The sequence below is a fragment of the Fusarium fujikuroi genome, chromosome FFUJ_chr08 (genome assembly GCF_900079805.1).
Source record: "Fusarium fujikuroi IMI 58289 draft genome, chromosome FFUJ_chr08".
In the NCBI taxonomy this organism is placed as follows: Eukaryota; Fungi; Ascomycota; class Sordariomycetes; order Hypocreales; family Nectriaceae; genus Fusarium; species Fusarium fujikuroi.
This window is the reverse complement of record NC_036629.1, coordinates 3,131,997-3,155,605: the sequence shown is the minus strand read 5'-3', so window position 1 is coordinate 3,155,605 and position 23,609 is coordinate 3,131,997. Positions and strand designations below refer to the sequence as shown.

Genomic DNA, 23,609 nt, shown 5'->3' with positions numbered 1-23,609 from the left:
CCGGGTACAAGGAAAGAATGAGAGAAAAGAGTGACTGGGTGAGATAGTTAACGAGCGTGGCTTCGGCGTGATATTCAAGGAATGGAGGTCCCAGAATACCAACAGCATTGGGGTAAAATAAATAGATTAAATATCTATTTTCACAGCGCGTTCGACGGCAATTCTCGGCAGTGGGAATCTGCCTTTCCTAGATGAAATCCGTATTTTGGGCAACAGGTAGGGGTTTAGGATTCAATAGTGCAGTTATCGTAGCGCTAAGATCAATAGCTTTGAGCACTAAGGCTTTGCTTGGAAAAGTGTAAGCTACAGTACCCAGTATTCATTTCACTAGCCCAATCGGACTATCATGGACCAATGAGATGAGCCATTCATTCACAGCACTTGATACCAAAGCTAATATCAGACCTAGAACGCATCTTTACAAGGCTATTATCTCATGTATGAATTGTGACTATGTCGAGGTACAATTAGCCGCTTTAAACCTTGAGTGGTTCCCCGAAGCTGGCACAATAGACATTGCAGTAGAGCCAGGCCAGAACACCAGATCCAGAGCACTCAGTAGCGCAAGACGAACCGGACGAGCCGGACGAGCTAGGTGAGCTATAAGTTTTGTAGTCCTTGCAAGTCAAAGACGCATTCTTCAGCACCGTGAGTTCATCGCCGACTTTACCATCGTGGCCCTGAATGAACTTCCAAGACAGAGTCGTTGCGTTGAAAACAGTCAACTTGGAGAAGCCAAAGCTAGTGATGTTCCGATGAGCTGTTATGTCGGGTATAGGCAGGGACTTGTTGATGGTAGCGTGGCTTTCGATATTCCCAGCAGCGCCGTTGATGAGGTGAACCATAGAGTGTCCAGGCCTAACTTCGTAAATACCATTCTGTTCACTATCGTTTTTGATCGCACGATGGTCGACGTCGCAATTCCTTATAGGCTTAAGACGCTCATACCAGTGAACGTGTCTATGAGCAAGTTAGCCTGGCAAACTTGATAGATTCGTGATGACTTACCCAGCGATGTACAAATCGACCTTGTTCTTTAAAAACAACCCCTCAAATGCCTCGCGAAGGTGCAGATGATAGTTGCTGGCGTCGTGGGAGCTGTACATGGGACGATGACCCATGACGATAACCCAGGGTGTTTTACACCTATCAACCTTTTTAAGATCCTCCCTCAACCAGTGATATTGCTGATAGGCTCTGTTATCCTTGACGGAGCCGTCAATGTATCCAAAAGGACCTGCATCTGTGATATGCGTCTCGTTTCGCAGAGGATGCGCTTTCCCGGACTGAAGATATGTCTCTTCCTCCAAGTCATCCGTCTCAAACTCATCGCATAAGTCGATTTTAGTACACTGATACCCAGTCGGTTCGGGCTTCTCAGGCTTGCATTTAGCCTTGTCCTTGTCCTTGCCTTTGCAGTCTTCCTCCTTCTTAGCTTTCTGGACATCCTCACGGAATGTCTTGTCTGGGCTGTTAGCATAGTCCGTTTCCGTATCGATAGATACAAAATGAACGAGGCCATAGTCGAATGAATGCCAGAAATTCCCGACGCCCCCCGACTTATCGCCTGCCATGAAGAAGCGGTTCTGGAAAGCCGTAAAATTGCGTTGTGAAGGCGGGCATGAATAATATGTCAGCGTGGCGTTGGGATTATCGCCTGACATGGGGGTGTCGGTTTTGTTCTCGTTGAGATACGACGAAAGGACAAATGGAGTGTTGTCATGGTCGGCACACGTGGCCTCGTGGTTGCCGGGAAGGACGATGTAAGGGATCTTCATAGTGATGTTGTTCATCCACTGCTGCCAAAGATCCCAGTTGGATTCGTAGAGGACACCCATGTCGCCACCACGAGGGCTGCCTTGATTGGGAATCTCACCTTCGGGCAGAGGTGTGTCAAAATAATCGGGATTGGTGTCGTTGTTGGGCAAGGAACTGTTGCTGCCGTTGTAGCAGACAGGCCAAGCCGATGAGTTGCACTGTACAATACCGGAGTACCAGTCATCCGCGTAGCTGAGATCTCCACCGTGCCAGACAAACGCGAGGCCGTCCTCATCATTCATGTGTTGGTTCATGAAAAAGTACGATCCATTTGCATTCGTGTACCCCATATCGTTGTTGATGGCAATACTGAATTGAGATGGGTTCCCTACCGCCTGGGCAGTTGTAAAGTTCAAAACAGGGGATACAGTGGTACCGTTCGCGGCAGGGATTTGGTAGAAATACATTGTACCTGGTTGGAGATTCTCTATCTGCACGTTGTGAAAGAACTGACTGCATTGGGTAACGTGAACGCGAGAGCATGGAGGCGTGCGCTCGTATGTTACGGTCGAGCCGGGAGCCACCTTGTCTAAGGACGAATTACTGACTCCCCAGTTGACCCAGGGTACCTGGCCAAGACCAAAAGGCGTTTGATAGTGGATATTGATGCCAACAGTGTCGCCTCCAGACTGTGAAGGTATGTATGACAGTGAGATGACATTGACGTTGTTGGTAGGCTTGTCATGGGCAGGCTTCACAGCCGGAGGTTCAACTAGACGAATGAATCCGGTGCCATCGCCCTTAATCGTATGATCGACCCAATCGCCGATGGGAACATCAGGTCCATTGTATTGGTATGTCTCGTCGACAGTAGGTGCTGCTTGAGTAAGCGCAGCGAAGATGCCTGTAAAGAAATGCGCCGACTTCATTTTTGTTTGAGGCTTCTGTATGGCACCTCTAAGAAGACAAGAGCAATTGATCAAGGGAGCGTTGGATGGAGGAGCCAAGACTAATTATTCTTCATACTGGCTGGAGCAGCTTGCCACGCTATGAACTGGAGGAATTGAGTAGTGCCAGCCACTCGTTTCATTTGACCAACGAGAGGATGTCTATTTCCTTTCGCATCGGCTGATTAGCTACTGAAGTTTACGCCAAAAGGGACTATTGTTGCCACCCAATTCCAAAAATGATCTTCAACTCGGCACGGAACGACGGGTCAACCCCGCGCCTTCACCGATTTGGGTATGGCTATTGGTGATTGATTTCCCTTTTCGCTTATCACAGCGGCAAGTATTGGAGTGGCGGCGAATATCGCCATCTGATTAGCTGGTTTACGCTAGCGAGCCTCTCCCTTGTTTACGCCAGAAATAACTATCGATATGGTAGTTGGAATGTCAGCCAGCCACAACAGAGTCTCGATTGGCCTCTGGACAAGCTTATCTTATCAGCAGAGAGATGAGGTGACTTGTAACTTGGGACTGTCGGATCTGAAGCTGAAAATAGATGGCTCAATCCGAGATTGATAGTTTAACGTCGGGATAACAAGGTGTCTGTCTGACATCTCTTAGAAATTCCAAAAAGTTAGAAACGTCAGTTAGGGTAACAAAAGTAAGCCTAAATTGTTAGAATGCACCAAGGATTAAGTAGATAAGTGATACACCAAATCGCGACGTATCATACAGTGACGCTATCAAATCAAGACCATGCTCTCACCGTCTTACGCTTTTCCCTATAACATATATCGAGATGCCTCACCGTTTTAATCTCTCTTTGACAATCTCTATCGCTTCATGCGATCACGTCGAACAGCCAAGCTGTCTACAATCGCTCGAGATTTTCAGGAATTATCCATCTCATCTTAGTAGAAGACGACTATTTACCGGGTGGATAATAGTCGATCTCCAAGGAGTTTGGCTCACATCAGAATTGCCTTGTAACTTGCCCGTTTAGGGGCCGTTCTTTAGTTCCCCGGTAGGCTGTATAATCAGAATGGCTTAATTGCTGACCAGTCTGATCCTGGATTTTTACAAGCTACCCTGTATTATCAATGTCCGTGCTTTCTGGGACCAAATGTCGGTAAATTATAAACCCGGTAAACTCATAATTTCCCTGTAGCCTGTCAGAAGCGATTCGCCTATAAAATGGGCCTTGGTTCACCACCCAGAGCTTGTCTACCTGCCCTTTAAACACGACACCTTGCCCGAGATTGCCGCATCTAGTGTACTATGCCAATACATATAAATTCAGTGACCAGAGTTTCTACAAGCACAGTGATGAAATGAGCTGTAGTAACCGTTATGAAATTATCGCAGTACCGGATATCTAACTTGATGAAAACTGCGATAAATCAGTGGCAGCGCGATCACACTGCTGCCACATAGAAACCCTCTTGATCACCATCTCCCCGCCATCATTCTTCTCCCATGTCGGATACCATCGATCCTTCGCATTCCAGAAATCCGTCTTCGGGGTGATCGCATCGTTCACCCAGGGCTTACCGTGCACATCGTCCGGGAACCAGCCCGATGTCCCCCCAACAGCCAGCGCGATGATCAGGTAGAACGGCCGATCAAAAGGCGTCGCATTACTGGTTCCCGGGCCAGTCCAAGGATTTGAGATCTGAGACCCGTTGGCGAGGGCCTGATGGAAGCCGCCGTGCTGGTAGAACGGGTGATTGAACTTGACGTACGTGACCTGTGCGATGCGATGGTCGAGCCACGTGAAGAGATACTTATCCGACCACTCCAGTCCAAAAGTATGAAAGTCTTTATGAAAGGTCGTGCGCAGCGTATCTCTTGCCCCGGAAGTACTCTGCCACCGATCAGTGCCTGTATCAAGACCCCAGTGCAGCTGAGTCGACACCTGCTGGTTCCCGCGCCCATTGTCATAAGTGTAATTATTCCCCCGCACCATCCCGATATCAATCTCGCCAGAGGCAGGCCACGCGCCGTAGTATTCCTTGGCTGGGAACATCATGAGCTGCGAGAGGAGCCAATCTCCCGCTGCGAGCTTGGCGACGATCTCGACGCGGCCGTAGCGGATGACGCCAAAGTTCTTGGTCGTGATCCTGCCGGACTTGACGGGCGCGACGATTTCTCCCGCGGTGAGGTTCGCGACTTGAACACAGTCTTGGGTTGTTGTGGCGGAACAAGTCCCTTGAGCAGTGAGGTTTATCTTCGTTGTTTCGGAGAGGAATTTATCGGTTTGGAGGGTGGGTTTGATGATGAGTTGGCCGTCGCGGACGAAGACGTTCTCATCCGTGTCTGTCGTCAGTTCAAACTCGCCATTTCTAGAATCGACTCTTATTAGCATTCAGCAATGTGAGATGGGGAGTTTCAACGTACCCGTATCCTCCGACCTCTACCTGCTTGTTCCATATTGTAGAATTGAACCCATTGGAAAAGTCATCTGTAAATACCGTGCAGTATTTATGTTTATCAACTGACTTATAGCCACTCCATGTTAGAAGCGCTATGGCAGCAAGTCCGACAAGGATGCCCAGCGCAGGGATGATCGTAATCCATATGCCTCGAGGGTCCTTTACCGCAAGGTATGGTCTTTCGACAGTGCCCTTCTTAACCCGGCGAGAATGGAAATATGGACGAGGGGGGAATCTTTTCTTGAGAGAGGACTCAGTTGAACTTTGAGCTGCGAGGCTCGGCCTGACCAAGTCTTCTGTTGAGTTTGCATGGCTAGTAGAGGCCAGATATGATCCAGAGGATCTAATTGCAGTGCTGTTACACCCCAACGACATTGTGGTAGAGGCTGGTGATATCCGGTCTACTGCCCGAGACAGGATTGGCAAGGCAAAGCGCTAGATGTGCTAGATTTACTTGGCATTACGGGCAGCATGATTATAACTGATCGCCAACAATATAAGAATTTAAGAGCCTAGAACCCACTACAATTAGCAAACTTCTACAGTACCAGCATTGCGATTCATAACATTCAATCTTCAAAAACAAGGATAGATTACAACTATTCAAACCCAAGTACACCCCCCTCTTAGAGAATTCTGACATTCCTTGATCGAACAGACCGAGAGGTACTTTTTGACAAGACCGAACCAACAAACCCCCACAACTAACTCCAGAACAAAAGTCCATGACTGAGAACCTCGGTATATTGAGGCTATCTATTAGCCTGCGGGCACCCTCGATTATTTCGTCAAGACACTTCGGTTCTACTAAGCGATGTAGCATCCAAAGCGGATTACGCGGATCTGGAGGAATAGAGTGCATATGTCAAAAACTTGGCGACGTCGACGCTTGACCAAGAGAGGCAAAACGCCAATTAAAAACCCTGCTTCGCTTATGGCTACCGTTTATCTCGCCCTGTCCACTACGGCAACTTGTTCCTGATAACGCCTCTTCCGTACCTACACAGGATACGTCAGCGGGTACCCGCGGGAGTGAGCCCCCGCTATTCGAGTCATGCTTGCAGCGGACATAACATACAGATTTGGAGAAGGAGAATTCCACTGATGTTGCAACGGTTAAGAGGGGAACTTGAGTAAATTGTCGGAGCAGAGTCTATTGCTTTTTAAGAAAAATATTGTAGTATATTGGGCATTAACCTATAGACCTCACCGAAGTCAAAATAACCAACATAAAACGCCATCAGATTCAACGTGGGGTAGTGACTTGGTAAAAATCCCCGTAGTCTGCGCCACAAACGAAATACACTCAGACCACAGACCAACGACATGTCACCAGACCCCAAGACTCATCTCAATAGCCTAAAAGTGGACAATTGAGCTTTTCGGCCGATGGAGCCGAATCACTTCCCTGGCAGGGGAGATATCACATTCCAGCACCCAAAACCATCCGACGAGGAATCATCCCATCTCCAAGATCGGCAATAAGTATCGGTATCGAAAATCAGTTCTCACAATGCAAGGTACGAGATGGCATGCGTGTCAATTAATGCAATAGCTAAACACTGCACTATTGCGCAATTAGCCAATCATATTACACGATGACCCGCCTTTTTATGGCCGAACTGAATGTGAGCGGCCCGACTTTTTCACCCTTGCTGTATTTGTTTTGAGTGCGCGAGTCAGGGCCACGAGAGCGACGATTCGGATCATTCTCAGTAAACAGATGTTGGTCTGAAAATATCACACCTTGAATGCCGCAAACAGCAACGACCTGAACTTACGCGTGGGATCATGCTGTACATTCACAAAGACAGACTTATCCGCAGTTGGAACATGGCAGCTCAAGCAACGTAACCATCCGCAGAAAGCAATGTCCCGTTACCTCTGCACATCTTGCTAAGGACCTCTCGTTCTATCCGCTTCCCAAACGTCGTCCATCGCTGATCTTCCCCCAAGAATGATGCTCATACAATCCTCACTCGTGGCCCTGGCCCTCTTCACAACTTCATGCCTCGCTATATCCAAAAACTTCTACCCCTCCTCAAAGCGCGGCCTCATCTACATCCCCAACTCCGACTTCCCCAGCGACGACAAAGTCTGGGTCCAAAAACACTCCGACCTAACATGGTACTACAACTACAAACCGTACCCCAGCCCTGTCTACGAGAACAACACCTCCTTCCAGTTCGTCCCCATGCTCTGGGGAGCACCCGATGGCTTCGATGACACTTCCTTTCTTGAGAATGTCACGGCTCAGATCATCGGTGGTCGAAACATCACGTATGTCATGGGCTTCAACGAGCCGGACAACTCAATGGCCAACGGCGGCAGTGATATGAAGCCAAAAGACGCAGCCAAGTACTGGATCAAGCAGCTCGAGCCGCTGAGAAAACTAGGCGTCTCGCTTGGTGCGCCGGCGGTGACGGGAGCTCCTTCGGGGTTTACGTGGCTGGCGGACTTTGTAGAAGCTTGTAAGGGAAATTGCACATTTGACTTTATCCCTATACATTGGTACGGAAGCTTTGATGGGATGGCGAGCCACATAGCTGGTGTGCTGGATGTCTTTCCAGGGAAGAAGATCTGGGTTACTGAATTTGCGTTGGACTTTTCATCTTTGGCTGCGACGCAGGATTACTTCCAGACATCGGTGAAGTATCTCGATGGAAACAAGTAAGTCACCTTCATTCCCTTTGAATGCAGTCATTAATGCGATTGTTTAGAAACGTGACTCACTATTCGTACTTTGGGTCTTTTCGCTCATTTACGTCGAATGTTGGGTATAATGTGTCGATGCTGAACTCAAATGGACAGTTGACTGATATAGGAAGTTGGTATCTTGGAGGTGATGCGACGGGCGTTATACCAGGTGATAATGTTGTCAAGCCTAATGTAACAGCTTCCAAGCCGTCTACGCCCACGTACGTTGTTCCAGCATTGGTCACAGAGGACAGTGACTCGCAGGCCCTGATGATTCAGCCGTTGATATCCTATCTTGGTCTACTCGGGCCGCTGATTGCCTTGTATATCACTATATAGAATTTGAGATTAAAATCCCCAAAATAGCAGCCTCTTGAAAACTCTATGTCCTTGTTCTATTAATTGCTATGTAGTGCTTATAGACTCTCAGCCACAAGTCTCATACTGCAATAAATATATGGCCCCCAATCTAGAAAGTATCAAACAATGTCAGACTAATTACCTTTGTTGTGCCGTTTTTGCTCCAACTCATTGTCCAAGAATGTGACAAAGTTCCGATTACAAAGGCCACTATCCCACTAAACTCATCACATCATGATGTCACACCATTGTTCGTTGTGAAGATGTCTCAGTTGATCCACAATACGTTTTCCGGTTTCAGCCACTTTGTATCTACCGTGGAATGCACTGATTAGCAACGGTACAAATACGCCCGCGTGCACGACTCGCGTACTACGACCCTACCAATCAAAACCCTAAGGGTCTCATGATGCCTTGCTCTTTTCGGTTTGTGAGAACTGACAGAGGTTCTTCCGTCGTCGGCGAATTGCTCCAGAGGGGTATGCGTATCCATAGAGACCACGACATCTGCCATGCAGCACGGTGTCCGCCGATCTCCCGTTACTGTTGCTACATAACAAAGACTGATACACTCTTTTAACGCCTCAGGGATCGTCAAACAAAGAAATGATAGACATGATGGATTCTGGAACGAGTCGAAGATCAGTCAGCATGTCAGGGGCTGTAAGTAATGGGTCGATTGGCCATGTCACTGGCTTGTCACTGGGCGCCTCATCGCCTGTCCCTGTTGTAAGCACTCACATGCCTAGTACTCAAGGATGAACACTAACAGGAGATACTTAGGTAGCCATCATTGGAGACAAAGGCTCTGGAAAGACTTCTTTGTTCGAAGCTCTCTCTGGCTTATCTCTTCATGGCTCTCGTGTGTCGTCAACGAAATTCCCCATCCATGCTTGCTTTACGCACAGCAGCCGGACGGGGACAACATTAAGGGCACGGATAAAACCAGGGAAAGTGGATGGACAGAACAAAGAGCTTTCAGAACACTTGGAGAGTTTCGAGGTGAACTATGACGGAGATCTTGCGGCTGTCAATCTTCCTCAAATTGTGAATCAGGTCCGTGCAGTCGTTTACACCCGTTGTTTTGATACATCTTACTAACCGCAGTGGATAGGCAACGAATCACATGCAGATCGCAACAGCGTTCTCTGATGAAAAGGAACAAGAAGAGCAACAAGTATCTGACAATGTACTTGTCATTGAGATCTCGGGTCCAGACTTTTTCAGCATGGAAATCGTCGATACACCTGGGCTATCGTCTAGTGAGTCACATTTTGGTGGTATCTGTGTCGTACCAAAGCTCACATATATAGGCCCGTCAGTTGATGACACGCAGGAGGTGACAAGATCTCTCATCATGGATCTCATCAAGCAACCCAACACTATCATTCTGTCAGTCTTACCTTTTACTGTTCAAGGAGAATGCTAACAAAATGAAGATCTGTCGTCGACGCGACAACTGATATGAGCAGCCAGGAGGGCCCGAGGCTTGCGCGAGCAGCTGACGTGACAGGCAATCGCATCATCGCAGTCGTGACCAAGTGTGACCTTGTTCCTACAGATGAGAGAAGATTCGTAAGCCCACGCCCCTTCAAGAATAGTGTGTATCTCAGCTGATCAATCCAGGTGTTGAGAGCTATGCGTAATAAGGAACGGCATCTCGGCCATCCCTGGTTCGCAATGAGAAGTCTCTCTAGCGCTGAGCGCGATCAAGACTGCACCCTCGAGACGCGGAATTCTATCGAGGAGTCATTCTTTTCAGAAATGGAATGGGCCGTTCTGAAACGCAGGCGGCGTGTAGGGGCTCCTGCTTTAAAAGATCATCTCAAGACGAGGGTCAATGTCATGCTCCGGGGCAGTATAGACCTACTAACAACGATACTTAACACACCATCACATTCCGTTGCACCAACACGCGCCCCCAGCGTGACAGAAAAGGCACAGCCAACAGGAGTCTACGCAATGTCGCAAGAGACCGTAGTAGCCGATGTCGATCTAGAATTCGCCTCCGATGCACCACGCCCAACACCGCTTCTCAACGCCTTCATTGTTGGATTGACAGTTGCCATATGTCTCTGCCTCATAGCGCTCGGCTGCAGCACGATGGCACTGGAGATTGCGAGTGAGGGACACTGGTATCGTTTGTTTCTTCTGGTAACGGCTCCTCCTCAGATTATCTTGAGCTTGGTAAGAACAACACCTGAGCGCTATACCAAAATTGACTGCTGACTTGGTAGCAGTTCTTCTGTCAAGCTATTGTCGTGACTATCTTTCAAATGATTGGACCCGTCACGCAACTAAAGGTTAATTCCAAGTTTTACTCCGCAAAGCGAACGAAACGCCTCGACGGAACAAAAGTACTCTTGCCCCACGTTACCATTCAATGTCCAGTGTATAAAGAGGGCCTCGAGGGTGTCATTCGACCAACAGTACAGTCCCTGTCTGCCGCCATCCATAATTATGAATCTTTCGGCGGTACAGCTAGTATCTTCATCAACGATGATGGTATGCAACTTGTGTCCCCTGAAGAAGCTGAGGAACGACGCATGTTCTACAAGGAGAACAACATTGGCTGGGTTGCCCGGCCAGGGCATAACCCAAACGGCGAAGGAATAAAGAGATTCATACGCCGGGGCAAGTTCAAGAAAGCATCAAACATGAATTACGCGCTGGGCATTAGTCTCAAGGTAGAAGACAAGCTGGTACAAATTGAACGCGACGAGAAATGGACGCAAGCCGACGAGGACGCAGCATATCAGAAATGCCTCGATGAAGTCCTCTCCGAAGAGCTAGGCCGCGCCTGGGTAGGCGGTGACATCCGAGTCGGCGACTATCTCCTCCTCGTCGACTCCGACACCCGCGTCCCAACAGACTGTCTCATCGACGCCGTCAGCGAACTCGAAGCCTCGCCCCAAGTCGCAATTCTCCAGTTCACATCCGGTGTCATGAACGTCACGACGAGCTACTTCGAAAGCGGCATCACCTTCTTCACCAACCTCATCTACACAGCCATCACCTACGCAGTTGCCAACGGCGACGTCTCGCCCTTCGTCGGACACAATGCGTTTATACGCTGGTCTGCTCTACAAGAGGTTGGTTCTGAAGATGGTGGTATTATCAACAACGAGAAGGATCCAAATGCAACAACGCCGTATGAGAAATTCTGGTCCGAGTCTCACGTGTCCGAAGACTTTGATATTTCTCTGCGCTTGCAAACACTGGGTTATCATATTCGCCTGGGGGCTTATTGCGGTGACGGCTTCAAAGAGGGTGTTTCGCTCACTGTTTACGACGAGTTGGCCCGGTGGGAAAAATATGCGTATGGTTGCAGTGAGCTTCTGTTCTGGCCTATAAAAGACTGGTGGAGACATGGTATCTTCACACCACTGTTCAAACGCTTCATCATGTCGAATATGCCACTTGGATCCAAAATCACTATCATGTCATATATCGGCACATACTACGCCATCGGCTATTCGTGGATTGGGTCGCTCCTGAACTACTTCCTCATTGGATGGCTCAACGGCGAGCTAGACCACTATTATATGAGCAGTTGGCGTGTCTGGGTTGCTCTTGTTGTTGTCTTCTCTATAGCTGGCAACATCACCCTCGCTTTGATCCGGTATCGCTCTCAGCAGGTCAGCTTGCTCAAGGAGCTCTGGACATGTTTCAAGTGGGTGGCTCTCATGTTTATTTTCCTGGGCGGCATTTCCATGCATGTCTGCAAGGCAATTCTTTGTCACATGCTGTCCATTGACATTAGCTGGGGTGCTACCTCGAAGGAGGTGGAGGATACCAATTTCTTCCAAGAGATCAGTATCATCATCGCGGGCTTCAAGTATGTCTTCATCTTCTGCCTGGCAGTGACAGCGTTGATGATTTGTGGCGTCTATGCCTTCCCCTACTTATGGAGGATTGATGAGCTCGTTGCGATCTTTCCCCTTGCAACTGTCATCTTCTGTCATTTCTTTCTCCCGATTGCTCTGAATCCGAACTTGATGAAATTCACTTGGTAAATAGGTAGATAATAGAGTCAATGGAATAGAACTTACATAAAACTTAGCAGAGATGCATCCCTCGACTATTCTCATAGACATAACTCGTTCCTGTTACTTGATGTCAATAATTGTTTGTCAATGAGTTCAACCGTCTACACATTTAATCCTCCTCTTGAATATTTTATTGAAGGTTATGGTGCCTCTGCTTAAGCAACCCGCTACGAATTTCCCCCGTTCTCTCAAGAACACTGTGTCTCTGTAATTAAATTTCAAAAGCTGACGATCTTTATACCTGGTTTCTAGTGAACCGTGCTCATTCTTTTGCTTATGCTATTATGCAACCCAGTCATGTTAATCAGAATATTCAAGCATCGAAAAAGATACAATGATATAACCAACAGCATGCCAGTGGAGATAACGTTGGTTTTGGTGAAAAAGACTACACCTTCCTCACGGATAACTGTGATGGCTGTGGCTTGACCATCGTCTCACACGAAACACAAGAAATGTGAGATGGTGATCAAGGGTTAAATCCTCATGCTCTGTCATTCATTGTCGACTGAGGCTAGGTACAGCTGATTCATAAAGAGGTTTGTTCTCGGCGGTTGCATTGACTGTGATGTTCTGAGGCACATATCATTGATCACTGAACACGTGTTGCACATACCTGATTCATCAAGGGAATAGGTAACGAGGCAGTGAGCATTTGTCTCGAACAATACTCTGACACAGTCATGCCCGTGCTGAACAATTGCCAAACTGAGCATCTCATCTAGTATATAAACCTCGCTCAATCCGCTCAACTCCCATCAATCATTCCCATCTCTATCTCATCTTCCACACACATCAAACAGCATTTACTACAACACCACACACTTACAAACATAGAAACATACAAACACCGCAGAAATCTTCAGAATGACTTCCCAACCTCTAGTCGACAACGCTATGCCTGGCACTCGATGCCCCAAATGCTCTACGCCCGAGAATGATGTTTGGGTCATTCCTGGCCGCAACTGCGGACATTGCGGCACCTATTGCGAATAGAGAGCGTACCACGAAGCTCGGAGGATGACCCTATGGAGGCACGAACATGCCACGAGAGAAATTGAATGTGGGAGAGAAAGCTGATGGTTGATAGCCAGGTTCATGTTTAGGCTGATGCCACTTAGAGAGGACAAGAACAATGACGTGACATCAGGTAGAAAGTGTGGACCAGAATTTACAAAACTCTAACAAATTATTATTCGTCGCTATCCTTTACGCGATACCATGCTCCGTGATTAACAATACACCTCATCCCTGGACAACTGAAGTCGCTTCGCCCTGCAAAGCGAAAAGCTCCCGCTTCCAACCAAACCACTTCGTCATTCTCTTCCCCATGATTCGTAAAAGAATCGGATCAATCTTGTCAGCAGGATGCGGTTTGTGGAAGACAATACTCCCTCCTGCCCCAGACCCAGATACCTGCTTGAAAGACACCGCTGACCCGGTATTGTTCCTTGCTGTGAAGCCCGCCTTGGTCATCATGTTGACGAATCGATTCCATGTAACATCCTTGGCAGCACCGTCCTTGCTGGGAAACATGAGATGAATGACTCCTAGTGCTTCTTCCGGCAATGTGATGACAGTGCCTTTGGTGACCTCTCCTGCATCTTCAGCTTGTGGTTCTGTGACATCATTGCCAGAAGATCCCTGCTCTCCTCGTGTCTTGACCTTCTCTCGGCCTTGTGCTATTGTGGTAGACGTGAGGCTCGGCTCGGAACCTGCATTGAAGGCTCCATCAGTGGGCGTGGCTTTGTCTGCGATCTTGATTGCAGTGAGGATCTCAGCCTCAGCCCGTCGCTTATCCTGGATATACTCCCGACTGAGGTGTGCTGAAACCACGCCAAGAAGGTCCCCAGCCTCTTCCGAACTGAAAGCAGTATCGCTCTTTGTCAAGTCTTCTCTCACATATGCCCTGATTGATCCCAAGAACTTCTCCACCGCTGTAGAGAGAGCTCGAAGCTGCGTAGCGCGCTCAGAACCTTTTGAACCTGTTAGTGGCTTTACACGGTAGAAGTCTTGCATAAAAGCCGTTCTGATGTCTTTGAACACTTCTTTATTGATCATAAGTGGCTAATAAATCTTCTAAAACCTGTAATATTCTGTAGTAATTACTTTATTTAGTGTTTCTAAGGTAATTTAAGGCCTATATAAATAGACTACAATAAGTATTTTATAATATATTAATAGGTTAGAGAGTATTTAATATATAATCTTATTTAACCTCTTTCCTTTTAAAGTATTATTAAATAAATAATCCTAAAGTATAGTAAAAAGTATAATATAGTTAAAAGTTAATAAAATATTAGGCTTTCCCTATAGTTAAATAAGGCATTAATTAAAGGGGTTATTAATAAGTACTTTTTAGGTATTAAGAATTATAATATATTTTATTAGGCCTATTATTTTAAATAAAGTATAGCTATAATTAATTTTTTAGTATTTTTATATATTTAATATAAATAATAGTAATTTCCTAAATAGTTTAGCTTTAAAATTAACCTAATTAATAAATAAAAGCTTAAAAGTACCTAAAGCCTTATTATACTTTAAAGATAAGGGCATCCTAGAATAAATACTATTGCTAAATTGCCTGCAAACCTATTAGTGGCTTTATATAGTAGAAGTCTTATATAAAAGCCATTTTAATATCTTTAAATACTTCTTTATTAATTATAAGTAGCTAATAAATCTTTTAAAACCTATAATATTTTATAGTAATTACTTTATTTAGTATTTTTAAGGTAATTTAAGGCCTATATAAATAGACTGCAATAAGTATTTTATAATATATTAATAGGTTAAAAAGTATTTAATATATAATTTTATTTAACCTCTTCCCTTTTAAAGTATTATTAAATAAATAATCCTAAAGTATAATAAAGAATATAATATAATTAAAAGTTAATAGAGTATTAGGCTTTTTCTATAGTTAAATAAGGCACTAATTAAGGGAATTATTAATAAATACTTTTTAGATATTAGGAATTATAATATATTTCATTAAGCCTATTATTTTAAATAAAGTATAACTGCAGTTAATTTTTTAGTATTTCTATATGCCTAATATAAGTAGCAGTAATTTCTTAAGTAATTTAGCTTTAAAATTAATCTAATTAACAAGCAGAAGCTTAAGAGTATCTAGAGCCTTATTATACTTTAGGGGCAAGGGCATCCTGGGATAAATACTGTCGCTGAATCGCCTGCAAACAGCCTCCACGTTGTTGCACTCCATTTCGATCCATCGCCACCAAAGGTGACTTTCGATCTCGAGAACAATACGTTGCGTAAGCATCATAGCTCTCTGTTGCTCTGGCGCCTTCTTGATGGCCTCAGGCGCGAACCAGATCTTGACATGTCGTCGCATGTAATCGCTGTCGCACTGCAGGTACCATAGGTGATCGCCAGTCTCCTCCAAGCGAGACTTTGCGAGCGTGACGAGGTAATCGCAGTTGAACATTGGGGGACGTGAAAAAGCTTGGTTGGTGTAGGGAGACCAGAACTCGATGGCGCCTGTCTCTCGGAAGGCTTCGTGGTTGACGAGGTCGTGCCACTTCTCAGCTCGTGGGGTTTGCAGGGGATCCACGCCTTCGAGAATCTTGTCGACGATATTGCACAGAGCCTTGAGAAGGGAGGCCTGTGCTTCAAGTATCAGGATCGCTCTGGGGTACCCAAGAATATCACCACGGTGCGCGGCTTTTGCTTCCCAATCCACCAGTGACCCAAATCGATCTCCATGCATCACGACGCATTTGGCAGAGAAGTCGACATCAAAGTATCCAGCTGCCCAGCTGACTTTAAGTTGATTGCTGTCAAAGGTCGCCCAGGACTGCGGAGGATAGGCCGTCCTGTAGTGGAGTAGAGCAAAGAGCACGGCGGGATTGGTCTTGAGGACGTGTACGTTGAGCCAGGGAAGTAGGAGTTGGCGTCTGCGCTCCGCCTTTCTGTCAAGGATGTAGTACTTCTCGCGCATGTAGTTGTATCGCGGAAGAAGCCACTGTTGCGCCTCGAGATCGGGCGCTGCCTCCTTGAGTAATGTCGCTCGCTTGGCTTGGCTCTGCTTCTTCCACCGGGTTATCAGGATGTCACCGAAGACCTGAACCTTTTCGCTCAGTCGGCTTCTGCGCTTCTGAATATCGTCTACAAAAGAGCGAGCGCGACTCTCTGCTTGAGCATTTGAAAGCCTTTGGTGGTAGGAGTGCTCCGGGTTCTTTTGCGCATTCTCTGGGTAGAAACCATCCTGGCAGTCGGAACACGGGCATGGCGGTGGGCGAATAGAGTCCTCGAGAGCCGGGAGGGTGAAATAGTACTGAGGAGGATCTGGCTCCTGATCGCGGAGTAGTCTGAACGGGTTCATTGTGGTGATGTTGCTTCCGCAAGATGCTGCACAAGTTGAGTTGAGATGAGTTGAGGCCTTGACTGAAAATTTCATTTTTCACAAATACAGTCTCACACGTCGGACGTGTTAAGGCGGGGGCTAATGAGTCAGCTACTGCGTTGCCGCAGTGTAACGCAGTGCCAACGACCTTGTCCTTACAGAAGACTTGAAATGTGCTTATTATATTTACTAAGTAACACGAGGAAGTAACATTAATATAAAAATCCGAATAGCTCGTGTTTTATAAGGGATGCCGGCGGACAATGTACTGTTGTCTTGATGTAAACGCTTAAGACTTGACAACCTCTTAGCATAATTAATGATATCTGCAAAGAGAGATCTCCACTTAAATCTTCCTGTCAGGACAGTTCCGGAAAAAGCGAGGCAGGGAGATTTACTTGGCAGGCATGGATCAGGCTCTCGCAAACTTTCCAGGTCATCGGGAGACCTCCCCAAGGGCTCGATCGACTGCGCATGCCATTGGGGCGCGGTTGGAGGCTCGGAGCCATTTCTCAAGTGTAAATTCCAGCTATTCTTAAGAAGAATCTTATTAGGTTTCTGTTATACATGTTTAGCAAAATGCAGTCGTCGGGTTTATCGCCAGAGATCTCTCAAGTCGACTTGCTTGCTATAATGGAGAGGTAGCAGAAGCATAGGAACGCGGGCAGCATATTTTCGTAGCGACTTGTCCTGACCCTCGTTTGAGTCGACTTGAGCGCCGTACTAGACCAGCAGCTTGATCATTGCCGGGTTCTCCCATTTGGAGGCTATTAACAGCGGCCACTTTATAAACGGATAGACTTGAAGTTGAAACTGGCCCCATTTTTGAGGAGTGGTTGGACCTGTTGGAAGTCAGGAATATCATTAGTCCGACCCCTTGTCTGTCAGGACCATCTTGTACGTGGTTGCATGTCCATACGTTTTACCCTTTTCTTAAATCAAGAACAGAAACATATCTTAACAGGGCCATGGTAATACAATCGATGGCTACTGTATGGCGTAGTCGTTTGTAGGGCTATTGACCTTCACAATTTACATTAGCACATGCTTCAAGGAGTAGACGAATTACACCGTCACGTCCGTTCTCAGACGCATACATCTGTGAGTTCCTCTGCAGAGAACTCATTATATCCGCTTTGATATTGTTTACAAGTACCGGTTTTATATATCGTTCGTGCCCATAAGGAGCTGCGAACCATGGCGGAGTGTTCCCTATTATTTTATACCGCGGTTGAGAAGCAGGTATGTAAGAGCCTGTTGGTCAGTTCGAGCTATGTAGAGTATTGCCGTTCTATCGGGTTAAAGTAATAATATTCAGTAAAACTTACATTTCTGCTATAACTCCAAGGAAAACTGTAGGATGTAGCACTTGATGCCAAATTGGGCCACAACAATAGAACCTGAGGGGCTTTTGGCGTTTCTGAAACAATTATAGGGAATAGTATCCTTGAGGGATTTCAAGGCCAGGCAGTGATAAGGATACGAGATTCTCAGGGCAATAGGTATGTGATCAAGTGTGGTTCGGCACCTTCTTGCCGTTACACAGAGTTACAACACCAGCAACACTAAAGGATCATTAAAATAGGGCAACAAATAGCTATTTACCTAGAAGCTAAACTAAAAGTTAATGCTGTCTGGATTTATTAATTATTCTGCCTAATGGCGAGCGAGCGCGTGTAGACATAATGGCCAAGTTCCTTATCTGCCGTGAATCAAATTTAAATCGCAATTGTCTAAAAGGAATGGAATGCCGTTGGAGCTATTGAATGGAGGCACGTTGAGATTCGTAAGCGAAGTTTCTCCTCCGTTTTACCTGAAGCAGTTAGCTTCAGTTAAGCTTTCGTGCTGTATCCAAAAGAGTCCACGCCACAAATACGGTATCGCTCGCTTAAACCAATTATGACTAGAGTCTTGAGAGGCCACAAAACTCACTGGGTACAGAGTCTTGAATTCTGTCTGCTTTCCTCTCGGGTAAAGTGCCGGTCTAGACTTCCAGTCTGAACACGGTAGTAACAGGCGAACTCGCTTTACGACTCACTTCTTCCTCTAGCGCTGAAAAGAATTCCGATTGCTCACGGGATAGTCATTGGTAGTTTCTTGAAGCCCGCAATTAATAATTTAAAAGCGGATTGCAGGGTACTATGCTCATTCTGTCAGTGACTAGTAGACGAACGAAGATTAAGACTTGCAAGTTTAAGCTTTAGCACAACAGCTCCTCGTATGGCAGAAAGTGGCGCTTTATGTGTTGGGGTATCTAGCTAGGGTAGTGCTATTGACTCAAGACTGGTAGCTCACATGGCTTTTTGTCGAAACAAGATTGAACCTGTGCTGGGACTTGGAGTTCGCTGTGAAATTACAACGCAATTTACAAGCCATTTAGGCCTTTACTTTTTCTGCGGATTTGACTGTCGGGTTCCATCAAGTCCCTTAAAACATAGCCTGTTCTTCCTTCGGTCTTTGTCTCTTCCCTTTGTATCTCACCTCATTCTGTGGCTATTTGGCGCCAATTATTTGCTTACATTTGCATGATGCACTTTTCCTCCCTCGCCACCCTGGCCCTCGCCGCTGTCGTTGGGGCAGCCGACAATGCTGTTCAGTATGTCCTGGCCACAGCAACAATAACCCAATGCGCTTCCCTCGAAGTCTTGACCCGAACCGTCGATATCGAGGTCCTGGGTCCGACCTGCATCATAAAATATCCAGAGATCTCTGGAGGTCCTATCATCGTCGAGGTTGAGGCGCCCGAGTGCGATTGCGGATGCAAGACTTGCATAAACACAATTGAGTATACGACATACTTCCCAGCCTTTTGCTCTACGGGGCTCTACGAACAAAAGTACGTTATTACAGAAACATATAAAGGAATGGAGGCCCAGCCTACCATAGAGTCTCAATCTATTCCTTTCGGATTCACTTGCGATGTGCAGACGTGTACTACATGTGGTCCTGAGCCCATCACTGCCACTATCACGTACCCAGTCAATGGGCACCCATACATCAACGGCGGTGCTCGCCCCACACTGATGCCTGCGAAGCCTGGCGAGATCAGTGCCGAGAGCGGCGGTCCAAGTGGCGGACAGGCTGGTAGCAATGACGGCAGCCGTAGCGGGCAGAACGGAGAAGAGAATGGTAGCAACAGTAGCAGCAATAGCGGTACCAATGGTAGCAGCCACAGCAGTAGCAAAAGCGGTCAGAATGGAAGTCACGATGGTAGCCAGACTGGCAACAACAGTGTTATCAATGGCGATAGCAACGGTGGTAGCCAGAGCGGTCAGAATGGTGGACAGGATGCGAAGTCCAATATTGGAAACGCCGAGCCGGAGATTACAAGAACTGATGACGGATTTGAGTCAAGTGTCAGGCCAACCTCCGGCACTTATACTTCTGAGCCTGTCTCTCCCGGTATGTTTCTTTACCCTCGCATCTCACCTTTCTCACTGTATCCTTACTAAGATCTAAGAAGGAACTTCAGATGTCCCAGTCGCCGTGTCGGGAGCCGGTCGGGAGCTTGGGTTGACTGGCCTGGGCATGGCATTCTTAGCTGTTGTCCCACTGATTTTCCAGTAGACAGTCCATTTCTTTCCATTATCGACGCACATTTATTACTTGACTTTACTCAATATACTTATGTAAATGATGTCTTCCTCTTGATTAGATATATCCACTCAGTCCACCTGCAAGAGGTCATTCCATGGTATTGTGAACATGGCCGCATAATGTACTTACTTAGGCGACGACACAGAACTCTGATTGCCAAAATTGGAGGAAGTTGGTCTGCCTCACCTTTGGGGAAATTAAGCTACTCGGTTGACCCAATGCGTCGTATTTATGCGACATAACCTACAAATCATTAATCGATCTATAGACAGCCGAGATAAAGTAGAAAGAATTGGCACAGTAAATGAACTGCATATTATGTAAAGAGTAGAATTTGAAACAGCGCTAACTCTACCCTGTAACTTTGGCTTGCAGTAGAATAATGACTATGATATTATGACTACTGAATGCTTACATTATCAACACCGATAGCAAAAGTAGCTGGCCCTTGGGAACAATATAAATACAGCTCGATCGTCCAGGAGGAACCGCTGCCCCAGACACCGAAACTCTCTGACTGCCAAACGTTCGGAGTCGTATTCACGTCGAAAGCGGCCACGAGGTTGCCGGCTGTCATTACCCTGAAACTACACTGGGAAACGCCAGAGGGTGTAGGGCTGTCCATAACCACGTAGGAGAGACTCATAGAGTTGGGTGACGAGACGAGGCCAGTCTGGGAGGCTGATGCCGAGGGAAGCCCGTTGACCACGGACAATTGACTAGTGAACTCATGTTACAAAAGGGTTCTTGACTGTAGAGCGTTCACAATGTGACTTACAGATACTGGTTGCCTGAGAGAGCCATACCAGGATTGTTGACAATAGCGGCGCTGCCTGACAAAGTCCATGCCGTGTTTGGGTTATCTTCAAAGCCGCCGTCTTGTACTAATGATGGGGCAGCTGAGGTGGTTGTTGAAGTTTCTGACGAAGTTGTTGAGCTCGTTGAATCTGTAGAGGTCAAGTCTGCAGTAGAAGATGAGCTTGTAGTCAGGTCTGAACTAGAAGTCGAAGTCGTAGTAAAGTCTGAACTAGACGTCGAACTTGTAGTCAGGTCAGTCGAGCTTGAAGTAGACTCAGAACTAGACTCAGAAGTAGAGCTTGTAGTCAAGTCTGAACTAGACGGCGAACTTGTAGTCATGTCAGTCGAGCTTGAAGTCGAGTCAGAAGTCGAACTGGTAGTTAACTCAGAAGTGGAGTCTGTTGTTTTGCTTGTAGTCGAGCTTGTAGTCGAGCTGGAAGTTAAGCTAGAAGTTGAGCTTGCTGGCATTGAACTTGTAGTTGAGGTTAAGGCTAAGTCAGAAGTCGAGGTTGAAGACAAACTTGAAGTAGAGCCAGAAGCTGAGCTTGTCATGATCAAGCTAGACGTAGAGCTTGTTGTCGTTGAGCTAATGGAAATTGAGCTCGACTTGGAGCTCATAGTACTGATGGCTGCAGTGTCACCAGTACTTGAGCTGTCGGTTGTAGTAGCACTGGAGGTAGGGCTTTCTGCGGAAGATTGGATGCTGCTTATGTCGTCTGAGGTAGCGTTCTCTGTGCTTGTGAGGATGGTTGTGTCTGTCACCACTGACGTTATTTCAGACGTAGATTCAAGTGTAGTTGACGGGGTTCCCTCTGAGCTCAAGTCACTAGATACAGTAGCTGATAGTGGGGTAGTATTGGTCGAGGAGGATGAAGTCGAACTAATCATTGTGCTGGTAGCAGGCTCTCTAGATTCTGTCGACTCCGAAGATGGGGTCGTTGTTTCACTTTGGATCGTAGTAGTTGATGCAGTTGCTCTGGACGAACCTGCCTCGGATGTACTTGTAGCAGAGGAGCTTGTAGTTGAACCATCAATTATTCGACCATTTTGACATTGCTGTATTTCATAAATACGAAGCGCAACTGGAACACAGCCAGATGGCTGGCTGGAAAAGGTAATATAAACTATACCGTTAGAGGTCTGGCAGAACCCTGCCTCACCGGTGGGGAGACTAGAGTTCTTGAAAACAAGTAACCCGTTAGACTCTGTGAAAGTCTTGCTGATGACATCGCCACTGTTGCTGATAGCTTCCTGCTCAGATAGTGGTTTAAAATCTTCGCCGGCGTAAAAGACAGGCACGCCTCCTGCAAGCAGCTGCCCTTCCGCACTAAGAGTGAAGTCTAACGCAAACGTACAGACTTGAGTGCCCCCAACAAAACCGCCAACTGGTGCTCTCTTGATGTTGCGTCTGCGGTTGGTGGTGGGCGGTTGAATCTGAAAAATAATTGAACGGCCGCTGGGTTGGGGGATCGATGTTGTAGTAACACCTGTGCTGGCAGTGGTTGAGCTTGTTGGTGTTATAGAGCTAATGGGTCGATCGGTCGTGCCCAGAGTAGTGGAAGGCTGTGTTTGTATTTGAGAGCTGTTCAGCTGGTCGGTCGTGGTCAGAGTTAACGAGCGGCTAGATGTTTGTTTAAAGCTGGAATGAGCTTCAGTTGTCTTTGTCTTTAGACTCGAAGGCTCAGAGGTAGAGGAGTTTGAAGTAGTAGATGAGATTGCTGTAGTTGCGCTGTTGATGTCTGTACCTGCAACTATGTTAGATTATGCGACAAATAAATCGAAATAAGGATTCATACTGATGGCAATTGAATTGGAAACAGGCATAAGATAGGTCGAGAGATACGTGACGCACCACAAATCGCTCTCGATCGCAGCAAGGTCAGATGCCAATACCAAGTCGTACAGGCCCAAGAGGGGCACAAAGATGGTCGATGGTCTCATTCTGTACTGCCAGAAAAACAAATAATAGGAGAAGTAGTGGAAGCTGGATGCCTTAGGGGACAGAACTAGTATATCAAGTCATCCAATTCCAACTCGGGATCTGGACGGTTCTTTCTAATAAATCACAAGTAAAGAATTTAGCCAGCAGGTCATTCCCACCTTAAAGGGTTCAGGCCTCTCTGGTCTCAGTTATCAGGAACGCAATTACCCTGCAATTCAGGTAGATGGAATACGTGAATACGCACTTATACGAGGGTTGCGCCCTGTCCTGAATCAGGCAATTGTGCTTATCTACATCCAGGTGCACTCATAAGTTTTGAGGCCTTTGCAATCTCTTAGAATACGACTTTTACTAAAATGGTGGTGTCTCTGCAAGTATAGATGCACTAACAGAATAAGTCACATTCCAGACATTCGTAAGCATTGACAGGGTGCATAACGGAGCTAAGTATCTGCAAACAGCTGCTAACTACACTTGGTATAGCCCTTGTGGGGAGGTTTGCTGATGCGAACCTGGGGTTTTGCTTTAAGAAGTCGACTGAAAGCAAAGTATACTCAAATTTCGCGCACAGTAGTCAACTTACAACTTCAAAAGTAAACATATTAGGTTAAAAGCGCTGGGCTAATGTCTGGAGCCGCAAGCTGTATTAGTAAATAC

At 46.5% G+C, this 23,609-nt stretch overlaps 7 protein-coding genes; 3 read left to right on the top strand and 4 right to left on the bottom strand.

Moving 5' to 3' along the window:
* Window positions 1-476: 476 nt before the first annotated feature.
* Window positions 477-2,687, bottom strand: FFUJ_12908 (related to acid phosphatase precursor (pH 6-optimum acid phosphatase); the record flags this gene model as incomplete). XM_023567761.1 has 2 exons in its annotated part: window positions 477-960; window positions 1,009-2,687. 2 exons carry the CDS (start codon window positions 2,685-2,687, stop codon window positions 477-479), a joined length of 2,163 nt encoding a protein of 720 aa, XP_023435088.1.
* A 1,393-nt stretch (window positions 2,688-4,080) lies between these two features.
* Window positions 4,081-5,512, bottom strand: FFUJ_12907 (related to beta-1,3-glucan binding protein; the record flags this gene model as incomplete). XM_023567760.1 has 2 exons in its annotated part: window positions 4,081-5,047; window positions 5,103-5,512. 2 exons carry the CDS (start codon window positions 5,510-5,512, stop codon window positions 4,081-4,083), a joined length of 1,377 nt encoding a protein of 458 aa, XP_023435087.1.
* Window positions 5,513-7,094: 1,582 nt separating this feature from the next.
* On the top strand, window positions 7,095-8,173 carry FFUJ_12906 (uncharacterized protein; the record flags this gene model as incomplete). XM_023567759.1 has 2 exons in its annotated part: window positions 7,095-7,807; window positions 7,858-8,173. The coding sequence occupies 2 exons, from the start codon at window positions 7,095-7,097 to the stop codon at window positions 8,171-8,173; spliced, it is 1,029 nt and encodes a 342-aa protein (XP_023435086.1).
* Window positions 8,174-8,845: 672 nt separating this feature from the next.
* Window positions 8,846-12,210, top strand: FFUJ_12905 (uncharacterized protein; the record flags this gene model as incomplete). XM_023567758.1 has 7 exons in its annotated part: window positions 8,846-8,923; window positions 8,978-9,250; window positions 9,309-9,456; window positions 9,508-9,586; window positions 9,634-9,769; window positions 9,821-10,381; window positions 10,435-12,210. The coding sequence occupies 7 exons, from the start codon at window positions 8,846-8,848 to the stop codon at window positions 12,208-12,210; spliced, it is 3,051 nt and encodes a 1,016-aa protein (XP_023435085.1).
* Window positions 12,211-13,488: 1,278 nt separating this feature from the next.
* FFUJ_12904 (uncharacterized protein) lies at window positions 13,489-16,594 on the bottom strand (the record flags this gene model as incomplete). XM_023567757.1 has 2 exons in its annotated part: window positions 13,489-14,219; window positions 15,427-16,594. The coding sequence occupies 2 exons, from the start codon at window positions 16,592-16,594 to the stop codon at window positions 13,489-13,491; spliced, it is 1,899 nt and encodes a 632-aa protein (XP_023435084.1).
* A 2,549-nt stretch (window positions 16,595-19,143) lies between these two features.
* FFUJ_12903 (uncharacterized protein) lies at window positions 19,144-20,182 on the top strand (the record flags this gene model as incomplete). XM_023567756.1 has 2 exons in its annotated part: window positions 19,144-20,017; window positions 20,079-20,182. 2 exons carry the CDS (start codon window positions 19,144-19,146, stop codon window positions 20,180-20,182), a joined length of 978 nt encoding a protein of 325 aa, XP_023435083.1.
* A 430-nt stretch (window positions 20,183-20,612) lies between these two features.
* On the bottom strand, window positions 20,613-22,951 carry FFUJ_12902 (uncharacterized protein; the record flags this gene model as incomplete). XM_023567755.1 has 3 exons in its annotated part: window positions 20,613-20,931; window positions 20,991-22,755; window positions 22,807-22,951. 3 exons carry the CDS (start codon window positions 22,949-22,951, stop codon window positions 20,613-20,615), a joined length of 2,229 nt encoding a protein of 742 aa, XP_023435082.1.
* Between the last annotated feature and the right edge of the window lie 658 nt (window positions 22,952-23,609).